This window comes from Miniopterus schreibersii, assembly GCF_964146895.1.
Source record: "Miniopterus schreibersii genome assembly, chromosome: 11".
In the NCBI taxonomy this organism is placed as follows: Eukaryota; Metazoa; Chordata; class Mammalia; order Chiroptera; family Miniopteridae; genus Miniopterus; species Miniopterus schreibersii.
The window spans coordinates 41,500,269-41,516,909 of NC_138111.1; the positions used below are offsets into that span (position 1 = coordinate 41,500,269).

Sequence of the window (16,641 nt, forward strand, 5' to 3'; positions counted from 1 at the left end):
AATGCAATCCTGCTTCCCACTGGGAAAGTATAAAAGGCCTGCACTTGGCTATGCAACCCCAAGGCAGTCTCTGGGAAGTCGAGAGACTGCCTCCATCCTGACCCAGTTCTGAAGCATCGCCCTTTCCTAATCCAGCAGCATCGTTGCCTAATTCACATCACACCCAGTCTCACTGCCTCCAGTTTGTTCCAGGGGCTGCCCTTGGCTCAGATCTGAAGATAGTTCCTAGGCTTGAAATGCAGGAATGGCCCGAGGCTTTATGCAGCAGTCTGATTGGCTAGTAGCAACCAGTGATTGCCTTTCTACCCATCTTGTTATTTCTGTAATGGCATCGTTATTTAAAATAGTGGGATTGATGATGGCCCCAAAACTCTACTGGAAAATCTTTTTAACCAGACGCTAATCACAAAAAGCACCCCACACTCCTTAGTCACCCACAGCCTGCCGCTTTGTATTCCCTCCAACACTGGCTATTCGGAAGATGTCTTCCTGCCTTTGTTGCACAGGTGGCTATCATCGAGATAGGGCCAGGTTTGACATGTGCTTTACTTTGACCTCTTTTTTATTTCTTAGAACAAAGGCAGAGTTAGATCAAGAAGCCTTGATCAGTGGCAATCTAGCTACAGAAGCAAATTTAATCATCCTGGACATGCAAGAAAACATTATCCAGGTAAGGACAACAAACACCCGATCTATTCAGCACGAATATGTTTACTGAAATTCAATAGAGAATTCTTTGCAGGAACTTGTAAGAGAAATAAACATGATTCCTAAATGCCTTTTAAAAAAATGAAGTTAGCCAGTTTACAATAGTGTTCGACTTACAAACCCCAGAGATAATGAACATTCTTCAGGCTTCTTTGAACAGACGTTTTGTTCACTTGGATGAGTGAGATGCTTTCTAAGATGACCCTGGCAGTTAAATCTACCTGAGTGGATCAAGTTTATAATATGAATGGTAGGCTTGTCGTTCGGTATCTAGTAGCTAGGGGTGTTTTTTTTGGTGTGTCAGCTCCAGTTGAACTATGGTTGGTGTCTGGTAGGGGAGCTGAGATTAGACTGGATTAGCTGTAGAAAAGAGTATGTCTATTTTGGACACAAATTACTGAAGGAAAATAATTTATTTGTGCCAATGTAGCATCACTGTGAACAGTAATGCAATTCATCGAATTAACTTCTAAATGAATGTTTCCCAAAATTACCATGACAGTGGGTTTTTAGTTAACCTGAAATATGAGTCCTTACATGTTTCCAATGAGAAATCATTAGAGTAGAACCCGTATTGCTTTGGGGGGCCTAGAAAAAGAAAACTTGTTGAAACACAGTGGCACTTTAGGTATCCAACTTTTAAGTTGTCTAAAATCAAGGTACTCATTCTACAAAAATAAAGACAAAAAGTATGTGTGTGGTACCTTTGATAACTAAAATGCTTGGCATCACATTGATCATACCTTTATATAACACAGCTTTGAGTGCTATATACTGAACACCAGTCCTCAAAATGTATTTGCAATTTTCAAAGAAAGCTGAAACTTGTCATTATCTCTGGTGGTTTTAATCTTACTGTAGTTGATAAATAAGCTCCTTCAGCTCTTACTGTGTTTTGAAGCTTAAAGGACAGCTGTACCTTGTATACAAAGAAAGAACATTCTGAAAGCTATGGCCCGGGGAGGCGTGCCTTATAATTTAGTTTAACAGCCCAGAATTAGGCGTAAATCCCAAGTCAATTGGGAGTTTGGGGGCAGTCATGTGGAAATAGGTGTTCAACTCCCCTGGTAATGGATGATGCCTGTGGTGCTTTACCAAACCCTTAAGCTCTAGGGTCAAGAGGAATGGAACTTGAGCATCCCTGTGCTGATTGTCAGAAGTGTCTACTTGTGCCATCACCCTCAGTTCACTGGCACAGCGCAGGGATTCAGTGATGCTGTTCTTCTGTCTCCCAGGCAAGCTCGGCTCTGGACTGTAAAGACAGCCTGCTGGGAGGTGTTCTACGGGTCCTGGTGAATTCTCTGAGCTGTGATCAGAGCACCACCTACCTGACTCACTGCTTTGCAACACTCCGTGCTCTCATTGCCAAGGTAAACACGGAATGCTTATTTTCTTACTCTTAATTAAAAGTTAAAATTCTCATCTAGCTTCCTACTTCTCCCTTCAGGTGCACCAAAACCCACAGAGACCTGTGTTAAGTGACACTGCGGTAAAGGTCTTAAGTCTCCCTAGGAAGAAAGCAGATGCACCATGGAGAGGAAAAACAGGGGCTCTCACACTTGAAATGTGGGCTGAACTATAGAAATTTGGAATGGCCGCTCACTGTAGACATCAGAGCAAAAGTCCGTTGAGCAACTTTGCCTTTCACCCTTTTTCTTTAATAGTGCACCTGAGTGAGACTGAAGATTAGTAAGTCTTGCAAAATGTCATGTCATAAAATGACAGAAAGTTTAGAAATAAATTTCTCTTTCTCATAACCTGAAGACTATAGATATTCCTTAAGTAAAATGGTCTGAGGCACTTTGTGTTCTCCCCCTTTATTGTGAATCTCAGTTGGTGCCTTCTACATGGGATCTTTTCCATTTAGAATGTGGAATTCTGCTCTCCCCCAACAGGATCATTTTCTCTTCCTTAGTTACCAGTAATTTTTAGGAACCCAGTAAATCAGGACAATCCCTTCAGAGTTGTGACTTTGCCAGTGAATGCAGTCTGGCTAACGATGCAATTAATTATGCAGCCCTATTCCTCGTTGTGCAGTTCATAATTAAATCTTAACTCCACCCTTCAATTCATCTTCTGAGTCAAGTAGCTCATTATCTTTATTAACTCTTCTGGGCTTTTTGCTTGTCGAAGCAGATATTTGCATATTTCAACAAGCATATGAAAGTGCCAAGTGATGCCTAATGGTCCCTTGTTTCTCTCCTAGTTCGGCGACTTGCTGTTTGAGGAGGAGGTGGAGCAGTGTGCGGACCTGTGTCAGCGTGTGCTGCACCATTGCAGCAGCAGCATGGACATCACCCGGAGCCAAGCCTGTGCCACCCTCTACCTCCTCATGAGATTCAGTTTTGGAGCCACCAGTGTAAGAGCTCAGACAAGCTGGGTGACCCAGAATCAATAGAGAAAGTCAATGCAAAGCACTGGTTGAGGAAAACTTTGCAGGCTTGCAATTTACCTCTTCCTGTGTGGAGAAAAGAACTGAGTATGCAGAGGGATAGCAGCCTTTGTTTAACTTTGCATCCAAAAGTGAACATCAAGACTGATGAATGCAATGGTTTCCACATGCATGTTTTAATTAAAAAAATGAATGAATAGATATAGATTAAAAGCTGTCATCTGTGGGGAAAGATACAACAGGCAGGTTAAGAATTCCGAAGAGTTTGTCCAATTTATAAATTCTGGTTGGCTGGTTCCATAATGACCTGTGGAAGAGAATTCGAAATGATCATTATCATCTGCACCTTAGTTTTCATCGAAGCTTAGCAGCCTTTGGAGCTGTTTTATTGCAAAAGGGTCAACTTTTGCTTCAGCTGGCCGAGATATTGGTATGTTCTTTTGGAATTTACATCTGTGGTCATGTTAATGAGCATGCTCAAGTGATATTGAAAGATAAATTGACCCATGGAAGAAAGGCAGAGTCATCAGAATGTATTAGGCATAACTATTTAAAAGCCTTTAGAGCATTCTTCAGGGGCCCTTAGAATAGATATATTTTTCCATGGGCCTGGAAGGAAAGTAGCAACAGAAAGTCACTGCCTATCCAGAGTCCAGAATCTCAGAAACCCTGCCATGGAGATCCTGTTCTTTTTTGCAGTTTAAAAAGTTGCAGGAAGAAGAATCTTGGCACAAAAGGAGACATCCTGTGACCCAACTTTGTAGGAACTCTCCAGTCTGGCAGCATGGAGGCTGCCCAGACCTCAATGAAAATTTAAAGGGAGCTGACAGATTTATGTCAGAGACCTATCCTTTTAAACCATTTAAACAACAATATGAATCTTGTGCAGAGTACACTTCTCATTTCAGCAAGCGAAAAGGAGATGATTGAAACTGCATAGAAAAAACATCAGAGAATTATTGGTGTCTGGCTCTACTGCCTTCAATTAGCTACTAGCTGAGTGCCTCTTACTGTTCCATCTTTTCTTTTTACTGATGCAGAACTTTGCAAGAGTAAAGATGCAAGTAACCATGTCTCTGGCATCTTTGGCGGGTAAAGCACAAGACTTTAATGAGGAGCACCTGAGAAAATCCTTGAGGACCATTTTAGCCTATGCAGAAGAAGACAAAGGCATGCAGGCCACTCCTTTCCCCACCCAGGTAGGCTGAAGAGCACACCTTGTCTCAGGCATGGGTTGGAGATCAGCCAATAGTAATAAATTCATATATATGTGTGTATACATATACATATATACCACAATATAATTATATATAAAATATATAGTTATATCTTATATATTTATATATAAAAAATGTTGTATAATAATGTATATAACATGTTTTTTACTTATTTTTATATATTATGTGGTACCTAAGTTGATGTCCTGAGCTGCCTCCTACTTGTTATAAAGAGCTCTCATGTTCCAGATTACACTTTAGGGATTTTCAGATTGCAAATAACTGAAACTAGTTCCAAAAAAAAAAATTTTTTTTTAATGTAACCTAGAAGGAAAATAGTATTAAGGATTGAAGGCCAATTCCTGGATCCTAAAGGCCAAGTCACATCTGGGCTTCAGAAGCACCAGGACCTGCAAAGGTGAAGGCCACAGAGGATCCAGTCTAGGCTCCCTTCCACTCACAATCTCTACTCTCTGAGAGAAGCCTGCTCCTAGCTGCCCCCTTGCCCTTTCAGTGCAATCCTAACTCATTACTATGGACTACAAAGCCAAGATTACTTGGGGGTTGTACACTTTTTTGCAGGTAGAGGAACTTCTCTCCAATCTGAATAGCATCTTATATGACACGGTGAAAATGAGGGAATTTCAGGAAGATCCTGAGATGCTTATGGATCTCATGTACAGGTAAACTTCTCTGATGAAATCAAAAGGGTGTCACTTGAGGGTCTCGGGTTTGTCACTGTGGAGTTCTTTCTAATGTTATTATCACAGGCCATGTGGGCACACTGTTCTGGATGACATCCAAAACTGTATATGGAAATTGGTAGAAATTAGTCATTCAGAGTCAGTTGATTCATGTACAAGCTATCAGAAAGATCTCCCTAATTTAAAGTAAGATACCTATTTTATAACACTGTCTTCTACTTGCCACAGAGTAAGTAAGAGAAAAGAACTATCAACTATTATATGAATTATTTCCTGTGTGGATTTTTTTACTGTTATATTCATGCATACGTGTACAGTTTTATTTAAAAATCGTATTTTACTCTGTAGTTTAAAATTTTGCCCTTACAGCCCTTCTTCAGGAGAAACTACTTACAGAGGTAAAATTGTTCTGATATGATGAAATAAGAGTGGTAGAACTTTTGTCTCCCATTATTTTGAGAGAAAGGAAGGGAAAGTAAAACTATTAGAGACTCATTAAAATAGATACCATTGTATCAGATTTTTTTCCCCATAAAGCTTTAATTAAATGCTATTTTTTAGGGTCCAGAACACCTTAGACATGGGATGGAAAAAGCTGAAATGATAAATGTTGGTGTTTTCTCTTATATTCTGAATGTGTAGGCAAAACTCCTAGGGAAAAAATTCTTAGGAAAAAAAGTGGCCATACACAATAGAAACACAGTGTCATTAACCAGTTGTCCTTGAAACCTTCTCACTTTGTCCTCAGAATTGCCAAGAGTTACCAGACATCTCCCGATCTGCGGCTGACCTGGCTCCAGAACATGGCAGAGAAACACACCAAGAAGAAGTGCTACACGGAGGCCGCCATGTGCCTGGTGCACGCGGCCGCCTTAGTGGCGGAGTACCTGAGCATGCTGGAGGACCACAGCTACCTGCCCGTGGGCAGCGTCAGCTTTCAGGTGGGGGCAAGCTCAGCTCTTCCTTCAGAGCAGTGGTTCTCAACTGGGGGCAATTTTGCCCTGCTTCACCCAGGCCAGAGGGCACTTGACAATGCCTGGAGACATTTTTGGATGTTCTCACTGGGGCTGAGAGGGTGGGTGTTACTTACATCTAGTAGGTATAAGCCAGGGATGCTGCTAAACATTCTACAATGCTTAAGACAGCTCCCACCACAAAGAATTATCTGGCCCCAAATATACATAGTGCCAAGGTTGAAAAACCTGCTTTAGTGTATTATATTTCCCTCTTCTCATTGCTGTGCCATCTTGGTTTGTTTGGGTTTTTTTAAATTATTGATTACAATAAGCAGAGAGGCGAGAGGCACTGTAGACATTCCCAAACACTTTCACATCCCCATGTCATTTGACGTCCCCACCAACCAATGAAGCAGGCAGATAAGGAAGGTATTGTTACTCCCACTTCACAGATAAAGAAACAGCAATTCTTCTGAGGTTATTTAAACCCTTTCTCAAAGACTCATAGTTGGCACAGAATACTGATAATTGTGAGAGTATTTTCCAAACATTGGAGAAATTATTTCCCTCATGACCCATTCCTTGGATTACTCTCCCCAACGCTGTAGTATTCCACTCCCTAATTCAAAAATCAAGGACCGACCAAATTGCTGTGGGAAGGGGGAAAAGGGGCTGAATTAATGCTTTCTTATGATAGGCAGAATATTACCCATAGTTAGAAAAGGGAAATTGTCTGCCAGGCCTGGAAATTGGTTCAGGCTAGGAGGCGAGGTAGCCACTGGGACTGTTTTTGCTAAATAGTTTAACACAGTATTTAGAGGGAACAAAAGTATCATGAGTGATTTTTTCAAGAGACATAATCTGTAAAAATGACCAACTCTAAAACCACGAACAATATACTAAGTACAATATAGTAGTATAGTAAGCTCAGGCCAGACTCACCAAGTCATTTACAAGTGTTTGTATTACTCTTGCTTGAATTTACATGACTGGTTTTAGAAAAGGCTTAGTTCTCTTTATTGTTCTTCAGTGCAGTTTTGTGAGGCAGTGTGAACCAGAAAGAGAGGGCCATTGAGAATAGCTTTCACAGGCTTAGCAAGTAAGTCACTGAGTCTGTTGCTGGCGGAGCCAGGATCTTCTATTTCCTAGAATACTGTTCACCTGCCAAGCTGAGTATTGCCTCATATTATTATTAATTTTTTAACATATCTTTATTGATTTCAGAGAGAGGAAAGGAGGGGGAGAGAAAGAGATAGAAACATCAATGATGGGAGAGTCATTGATCGGCTGCCTAGCCCGCAACCCGGGCATGTGCCCTGACCGGGAATCGAACCCCGATCTCCTGGATCCTAGGTCGATGCTCAGCCACTGAGCCACTCCCGGCTGGCTTGCCTCATATTATTAACTCCTCTTTTCTTATGGTCTTCAATAGAATAACAGATATATTCTGTCTTTTCATTCTCGGCAAATTCTATTCTCAATTCAGAAATATTTGTTATAAAAGCCAAACATTAAACTCTTATCCAAAAAGCATAAAAATATACATTGGTTTTTGAATCACAGAAAAGTAAAGAAAGTTACAAAAATCATTTTAGATATATATGCTTCTTTCATCAAATTTATTTTGGCTGTTTGTTATTATCAAGGGTAAATATTATAAGTGCTAGTTTTTTAATTCCCAGAAAATCTCTAGGTTTATCATTTAGTTTTGAATTGTATTGTCCTCTTTTCTTGTTTCATTGACTGAACTGTTACTATTCTTTTATGCTTTTTCCCAGTTATTCTATTTTACTTTATATTTATCACTTTAATAATTAGTAAGCCTTACAATTTTAATTTCACCTAGAATTCATTGATTTGCTTATAACGAGTCATGCCAAGGTGAGATAACATAGTTATTCTAGAACCAACGGAAAACCCTACATTGTCCCTACATTGAAGGGTGCATATAGCTCTGTTTCCTCATATTCTTTACCATTCATTCATTCTTTTAGATGATACTTACTAAGCACCTGTTCTGTCCCCATGAATTTTACATTCTAGCCAGGGAAAGTGATATCATATAACTATTTCACTCCTTGTTCAATTATAATTGTGGTAAATGCTATAATAAAGATGCTGTGAGTGTTTATAATGTGACCCAGCCTGGAGGTCAAGGAAAGCTCAGAAGGACAAGGAAGGGGAAGGGGAAGGCAGGAGGAACTGTGAAGTGTGAGGTCTTTATGATACACAGAACATGGTGAGTTCGGTGTTCTCAGCTATAGAAGAGAAGCCAAAGTATGTTGATGCTTATGAGCCAATTCTCTTCTCTCTCAAATGAGACATACAAAATCCATTTGGAAATGTATGCTTGCAAGGAACTGAACACCTAACCCAGAGTGACTGAAGGTAAAAATGGAATTTATCAGCTTGCATGAGGGAGGTGAACCTGGAGTACCACCTGCCAAACTGGACCTAAGAACCCAAACAATGTCATCAGCCCTCAGTGTCAACACCATTTCCTGTCTCTGCTTTCTGTTATGTTGGCTCCAGTCTTCACAGGCTTCCCACACTCATTGAGAAATATTTAGGCTTACGTCTTCCCAGGTTCAAGTCCAGGAGAGTAAACAGGTGCCTCATTTCTAGCAGTTGCTGGAAAAGTCTTGGTGCACCTTACTGGTTCTGATGGGGTCATGTGTGCATGCCTGAACCAATCACAATGGCCAGAGAAATGGAATGAGAAATGGAATTGAGTGGGCCAGAGTTGAGGTCCACACCTGGAGTTATGGATGGTTCTCCAGGAGGCTTTACTGTACAGAAGAATGAAGGAAGAAGGAATTCTGGCAGCATTGACAACAGATGTTCAATGTTGAGTTCTTAAATACTTTGTGCTTTAGTTTTCAACCTTGTTCTGCTCCACTAAATTGAATTTTTGGAAAAGAATTGTAAACTGGAGATAAATAAATCTGTGAAAGGGAACTAACTTTGAGGCCACTGAATTCCACAGAATTGAGATCATTGAAATGCTATGCCCCAGAGTACAATACTTACTCCACAAATGTAGATATGGATACATTCTCAGATACTGCTGTTACTTTTACCTCCTAATTCTGAAGCCAGAAAAGTCTGCCCAGAATCTTTTTCCTATGACTACAGCTAATAAAGCTGCATGGCTTCAAATCTGTTCCTCTGAATGTAGAAAACTGCATGCAACTCCAATGGTATTTGTTTTCTGGGTTATTAGATTCTTTCAAATGAATCTTTTAGACCTTCTGTTATCTCTAATTCAGAAATATCATAATAGAAAGAGCAGGTTTGGAAGAAAGACTGACCATGAAAGATTCTAAAAGCCTCCTATATTGCTAAAACTATATTATAATATTGGATGTGAAGATAAAGGACTGTAACAGTTCTCTTTTCCTAGATTGCTAATGTTGATTCATTTAATCCTGCTAGCCAAGCCAGGAGGCAGACAAATTTTACTTCAAAAGCCAACTCTGGTTCATTGATAGTGGCTGACTAGAGTACTATGCTGAGAAGACTTTTGAGACTGTATCTAAGCTTCAAGGGAAAGAGTGCGATAACTGATTAGTTATGCCTGCCATGAGTGCAGGAAAGAGCGGCATGTGTGCTGTGTGCAATTCCTTAAGCCAGAAAGGTTTTCCATTTTTTCTATGCCTTATATGCATTTCTTCCACAGTTGTGAGACAGGTTAAAGAAAATGACTCTTGGCCTGCCAAGAGCATTAGAGTCACTGCCAGAGCCAGAGCCGGGGTAAGGCAAGTGAGGCACATAGGCACAGAATTAACGAAGCATTCTCAGGGTCAAGCACTTCACGGTCAGCACTTCCACAGTCCCGAGAGTCAGTGCTGCCCTGGGTTTCTCAGTGGTTCACCCTATCCTGGCCTTGGTCATTGCATTCTCTGCTAGTGACTTTAAACTCTACAGTTTATGTAAAGGAAAGGTAAGTAGAAAGTTAAAAAATATTTGGGGGAAGAAGATAGTAACTACTACCTTACCATAAAATTTTCCATAGAGAAGACATTCTAATTTGCTCTCGTCGTATAATATTATGGCTATTCACCTAAAAGTCAAGTCAGTAGTAGCAAACTTCTTCAGAAAAGCACCCCAAAAAGTAAGAGATTCACTAGCTGATGAAAGGAAGAGTCTAGTCAACTGTTATTTGGCCTTTACCTTTTAAAAACCTTGACCCCAGCTGGATGTCCCTTAATGTCATTTCCTAAAGTAACTCAAGTGTTGTTACATCGAGGTAAATATCCTTTATATATCTCCTAATAGTTATTAAAAAAAAAAAAAATTGTGAGTTTTGAAGACCAGTTGCTCATATGTCCTTTCAGAATGAATAGTCGCCAGAGCCTCTTCCCAGTGGAATTACAGGCCTGGGCCATCACAGGCTTGCTGCAGGTCTCTGAGTGTGGCTGTCATTCCTACCTTTCGGGTCCCTATGGTGCCTTTTGTTAGTCCGGTTACCCTGTTCTCCAACCTTAAACTGTGATCTCTTTCAGAATATCTCTTCCAATGTACTGGAGGAATCTGCAGTCTCTGAAGACACCCTGTCTCCCGATGAGGATGGCGTGTGCTCTGGCCGGTACTTCACTGAGAGCGGCCTGGTGGGCCTCCTGGAGCAGGCGGCCGAGCTGTTCAGCACGGTGAGTGCACACAGCGGGTCCCGGAGCCTGGCCTCCGCGCAGGGCTGAACTCCTGCTGCTGTGAACAAGGCCTTAATAGCCAAGATGGTCTCACTTCATGATGACACACGCAGGGGTGTGCAGGCAGGGGATCGCCAGGAGGATTTTGATGGATGAAAATTGCACCAGCTCTCGAGGGAGGTGAGAAAGCCTTTCACCACTGCAACAGTCGGTATTTCACTGCATGCTCATTGGCTGGGCAGCAGGTTCACAGCATTATTTCCTATTCATAGGGGTGGAAGCAAAGCCACGGAGAGGTGAGATGGCTTGCCCAGGGTTACACAATAAATGATGAGGCTTGTTCTCACTGCCTCATCTTCCCTCTCACAGAGGGAAATGTTAGGGTGGAGCCACTAGGAGGAGAGGGAAGGAATAGATAAGCAATGTCTTCCTTCCTAACAACTGAGTCATCCTCAGGATCGTCACAGACCAGGTCCAGCTTGCAGAAATGTGGAAGCAGAAACCTCTGAGACTCCCCTCGTTAACCTAATCTGGGTCTAAACACTTATAATAAGAGAAAATATATATAGATTAAGTCAGCGACTTTCAATCTTTTTCATCTCATGGCACACATAAACTAATTACTACAATTCTGCGGCACACCAAAAAGTGTATTTTTTACCGATCTGACAAAAAAATGTAATTTTGATTCCTTCACACCAGATGGCTATTGTTGTGTTGGCTGTTGTCATTTTTTAAATTTAACAGTCTAAGGGAAAAGAGGTCAGTGCCCCTAACGAAATAGCCAGGTATTGCATGTTTTAAAAATTCTGCGGCACACCGGTTAAAAATCGCCAGATTAAGTCATTGAGATTCAGCGCAGGGGAGAAAGTCTCTTGTACATTTTCATCATAACAATCTCCCTCCTCCTTCAAATTTTAAGCCAAGTGAATATTTAATACCTCACTATATCTAAATGACCCAATTTTTATTTCATCCTTATATATTTCTTATTTTCTAGTTTTCAATTCCAAGTTTCCAACCTACAACCTCTATGTATTTTAATTATTGTTTTAACTATCTTCTTGTTTCTTTTTCCCTGATTTCCTTTTCAAAATTCAGAAAAAGTCCAGTGTACTCTTATTTTTCCTGAAATTTAAGAAAACAAACTATTAGAATCCTACTAACTCCTTTCAGGCATGCATTGAACAACTGGTCAGTGATAGTTAAATATGCTACATCTGCCTTCCTAAATTGCTCTTATTCTCTACTTCCGATCTCCTGTCCTGTGTTGTTTTTTTCTGTGAAAACCCTTTTCCCCGCTTATCATCACACAGAACCATTTAGCATGTGTCTAGTTCAGTTTGAGAGCTACAACCATCCCAAAGATGCTCAGATGTCACTCCTGCTCTGTAAGATACTGTGGTGCCAGTAATAGACCCATTCTCAGGGCATAATGAACTCTAGTTGTTCTCAAGTTTCCCAGCATTAAATTCTCTTTGATTTTTCTCTCTCTCCAAGGGAGGATTGTATGAGACCGTTAATGAGGTCTACAAGCTGGTCATCCCCATCCTGGAAGCACACCGAGACTTCCGGAAGCTGACCTCCACTCACGACAAGCTGCAGAAGGCCTTTGACAACATCATTAGCAAGGTAGCTGGGGGTCCTGGCCAACACTGTTACCTGGCAGCAGGTGTCCCCATCCCACAGATGATGAGGAGGAGGGGGTGATTTCTTTATTTTAAAATATATCTTTATTGATTTCAGAGAGAGGGAGAGAGAAACATCAATGATGAGAGAGTCATTGATCAGCTGCCTCCTGCACGCCCCCCACTGGGGATCGAGCCCACAACCCGGGCATGTGCCCTGACCGGGAATCAAACCCCGATCTCCTGGGTCCTAGGTCGATGCTCGGCTGCTGAGCCACGCCCGGCCGGGCGAGGAGGGAGTGATTTAGCTTGAACACATCATTACTGTAGCTCTCACCTATCAAATGGAAAAGGGCTGGGAATAAACAAGAGGACTGACCGCAATTCAGAATATGAAAGAATGCCACTTGAATTACTTTACAAGCAGGAAATGTGAGAATCTTTTAAACTCACTTAAAAAAATTCCTAGAAAATTTTCATGGGATTTCTTTTGTCATTACTTCCAAAATTCATTCCATGATCATGATCATTTTTTAAGGATTGATTTCTGTTTATATTTTCCAAAGAAGATAAAATGCTTTATAATACAACAATGAAAGTCCCCTGTCCTTTGCAATACAATGGATCCTCACGAATTACATAACTAAGGAGAGGTTTTCTCATTTTGCTCATTAGGGTCATAAGAGAATGTTTGGAACCTACTTCCGAGTCGGTTTTTATGGATCAAAATTTGGGGATTTGGATGAGCAAGAATTTGTTTACAAAGAGCCTGCAATTACCAAGCTTCCTGAGATCTCTCATAGACTAGAGGTAAGAAAAATGACTCTGTGTGCTTGACATTGTATCAAAAAAAGTTAGAATTCATCATTATGAAAAAACAACAACAAAGGGTCATCTATTCATGGATTCATCTTTGATCTATATATAAATTTTTCCACATTGCATATATAATGTGACAGTATTAGGTGAGATCATGAGGTAAAGCAAGATTTGGATAGTTTTCTCCTAAGATTCTGTGTATACTTGTCAAAGCTTGTAAACTTATAGAGTGAATATTTATTTTCAAGACTATCCAAAATTCAATCAAAGTCATGTGCTTTCTTATAACCCTTTCCAGATTTTAGTAATAGTTTTTCAGGTTGAAGACTATTACCTTGACTTTAAAGGAATCTGGCCAAATTACTGAATTATCCTTAAAAATGCTGTGGCCATCTTTTTTGGTGTCACCAGACAACACATCCCACTTCTGACACACAGATGCTCACAGTAGCCACACCATGGGCTGTGTGTCACAGCGAGCTCTTCCTGCTGATCTAAGGAGATAAGAGTCAGTATACCAACCCACGGGCTGGCAGACCCAAGTTCAACCTGCTGTTTACGTATGATCCATAATGTAGCAGAAAGGAGCAGCGTGTTCCTGGAGGAAAGGCTGAAGAAAAAGGGAAACAGCATAAAGAAAAGTGAGAAAAAAAGAAGCAGGCAAAGCCCTGAGAGCTTAGGAGGAAAGGCAAGGGGTTCCCCCAAAACAAAACCCTCTCAAGGTGAATAACTGGGGTCCCCTGAACTGCTGACAACAATTACCCCAGAGATTCACTCCTTATGCTTTCTTGCTATTGCTTTGAATTTATGTCCTACTATGGCTGTAAAACCTAAAACACTTGTGTTCCCAAATTTCTTCTTACACTATCTATTCATGCCAAATCATACAAGTGACTTTAATCCTTACTTGACTTAAAGAAGCCATGGCCTAGAGTGGTTGAGTGACTTACCCAATGTCATTGAGCTCATGAGAAGACTAACAATGATTCCAGGATACTTGGTTTCTTAATGTTTCCCCAATTTAGGACTAGAAGTATATATTGTCTTCTTGTGCACTGTGTTGTGTCATGTTATGGAAAGCCTAGTGACCTCCAAGTTCCTAGGGTACAAAAGGCAAGAAGTAAATAGTGCTGTACCCCTGGAGCTGCTTCAGGAAATATGATAACGCTGGTTGAATCAGAGGTGAAGTATACATACTGTAGGAAAGCATGTATCAGTTTGCAGTGCTGGACTTCATTATATATATATATTTTTTAAATATGTTTTTGATTTTTAGAGAGAGGAAGGAAGAGGGATAGAGAGAAACATTGATAAGAGAGAAATGTCATTGATTGGCTGCCTCCTGCATGATCCCCTGGGGATCGAGCCCAAAACCCAGGCATGTGCCCTGACCAGGAATCCAACCATGACTTCCTGGTTCATAGGTCGACACAACCATTAAGACACACCGGCTGGACTGGACTTCCTTATATTTTTATTTTTGTCTCAGGAAAGGCTGAACTTGCCTCATTAGATCAGAGGGACTTTCAGTGATCAATGAGCAAATTCTCCCTTACACTTGTTCTAACTGTATTCCACTTCTGAGAGACAAAGAGTTGCATTACATTAAAATAACCTTTCTAATCTGTTGGTTTCTCTTGCCTAGGGATTTTATAGTCAATGTTTTGGTGCCGAATTTGTGGAAGTGATCAAAGACTCTGCTCCTGTGGACAAAACCAAGTTGGATCCTAACAAGGTATGGGGAAATTTGCAAAAAATAACCGTCAGGCTCTGATTCCCTTTGTTCTACCCCAAGAACATAAAATGACCTCCACTGTTGGGCTCTCCAAGTCACTCCAATGCAGCCAAATTTTTCTGTCTAGGGTTTAACTACTATTTGGTTAGATCCCAAAGAAACCACACTCAAAGGTAGGAAGCATAATAAGAGCTACTATTTATTGAACACCAACTGTGTACCTGGAATTGCATTAGGCCTTTTACATACATCATTTCATTCGCTAAGGGCCCTTTGAAGTGGGTGTTCTTACTCCTTTCATACAGGTAAGAACACTAAGGTGTGGAATGGTTAAGCAGCTTTCCATGTTCATTCAAGCGCCAAAGCCAGTACTCAGACTCAGGGCCTGTCATCCTCAAAACCATACTCTTAATCACTGTTCCTTACTGCCTTTCTATAAAAACTTTAACTCTCAATTTAAAATGTGTTAAAAAGATGCAACCACCTTGGCCAGGTGGCTCAGTTGGTTGGAGCATCGTACTGAACACCAAAAGGTTGTGGGTTCAATCCCCAGTCGGGGCACATATGGGAGGCAACCAATCAATGTTTCTCTCTCACATTGATGTCTCTCTCTCTCCCTCCCTCTCTCTTCTCTCCCTTCCTCTCTCTAAAATCAATAAACATATCCTCAAGTAAGGATTTTTTTTAAAAAGTGATGCAACCTTCTCACTGACACCTTTTTTAGGCTGCAGGTATTCCTTCCAGGCAAGTGTAGGCGAATGTGCTGTTAGGGAATGGTGCAAAGGGCTTGGTTCAGTTTCTTCACTCCTCACATGAGGTGTTCCCTGTCCCACCCCTAACTAAGTGGACTGCAATACACTTCTGACACTCACCACGGGAGTTAGCGTCACATGCCACCAGTTACAGGCTCAGTCCTCCCCAAGACTGCTCTCACTTCAGACCCAGCCACAAGTGGGGCCCCCAGGGCAATCTGCACTGCTGACCATAGGGCTACAAATTTGGAGATTCCCGCTTCACCCCTCAGATTAGATAATTCACCAGAATGACACAGAACTCAGAAAAGTGACGATTACAGTTTCATGGTAAAGGGTACACGGGGCAAGACTGGGAAGGAGCCCAGAGCTTCTGTGCCCTCTCCTGTGGAATCCAAGCATGTCACCCTGCCGGCAGGTCATTGTGTTCACCAACCGGGAAGCTCCACCAGCCTTGGTGTCTGGAGTTTAAAGAATCCAGGTAGGCGTGACTGACTAGATCATCAACCATATTATCGAACTCAGTCTCCAGCCTCCTCCCCTCCCTGGAGGTCAGGCTGGCCCCAACTCCCAACCCCAGCCCCCATCCTAAAGCTGTTTAGGGACCCGCCATGCAAGAGTCATCTCATTAGAAAAAAAAGACACTCCTGTCAGTAAGGAGTGTCTAAGGGTTTTTGAAGCTCTGTGCCAGAAAACATAGACGAAGATCAGATATATTCTTTATTATGCCACAGAGTGACGCCTGCCTGCTCGGCCCGTAGACAGATATGTTCATGAGAGAGCTTTCTAAGCTGCTGGAAATAATGCAAGTTCAAGGTTTTAGCAAGGGCTGGGGGACAGAGGAGCAGCTGTGACCTGGCAGGGCTACAAAATGAAGAGTCCAAACTCTTCTCTCAGTTCTGTCCTCCAGGATATTAAGATGATGCAAGTAGGGAGGAATTGGCCAAATTTAATAGTTTGTTGTTCTACATATTTCAGAAGACTTGCTCATTTTAGACACATTCCCTAGTCTAGGCTTGAAGCAATAACTGGTAAGACCTGAGCTAAGCTTCAGACAGAAACGTTTAAAAGTGAGCATTGG

General features: G+C 41.4%; 1 protein-coding gene across 1 annotated transcript in view; it reads left to right on the forward strand.

The window, feature by feature from the left end:
• DOCK8 (dedicator of cytokinesis 8) overlaps nt 1–16,641 on the forward strand; it is a 182,978-nt gene that overhangs the window by 152,642 nt on the left and 13,695 nt on the right. The window contains exons 34-43 of the mRNA XM_081152481.1: nt 574–670; nt 1,944–2,078; nt 2,915–3,067; nt 4,141–4,299; nt 4,900–5,000; nt 5,770–5,962; nt 10,483–10,626; nt 12,127–12,258; nt 12,930–13,064; nt 14,719–14,808. Coding sequence (XP_081008607.1) covers nt 574–670; nt 1,944–2,078; nt 2,915–3,067; nt 4,141–4,299; nt 4,900–5,000; nt 5,770–5,962; nt 10,483–10,626; nt 12,127–12,258; nt 12,930–13,064; nt 14,719–14,808 — 1,339 coding nt within the window. The remainder of the gene's footprint in view (nt 1–573; nt 671–1,943; nt 2,079–2,914; nt 3,068–4,140; nt 4,300–4,899; nt 5,001–5,769; nt 5,963–10,482; nt 10,627–12,126; nt 12,259–12,929; nt 13,065–14,718; nt 14,809–16,641) is intronic.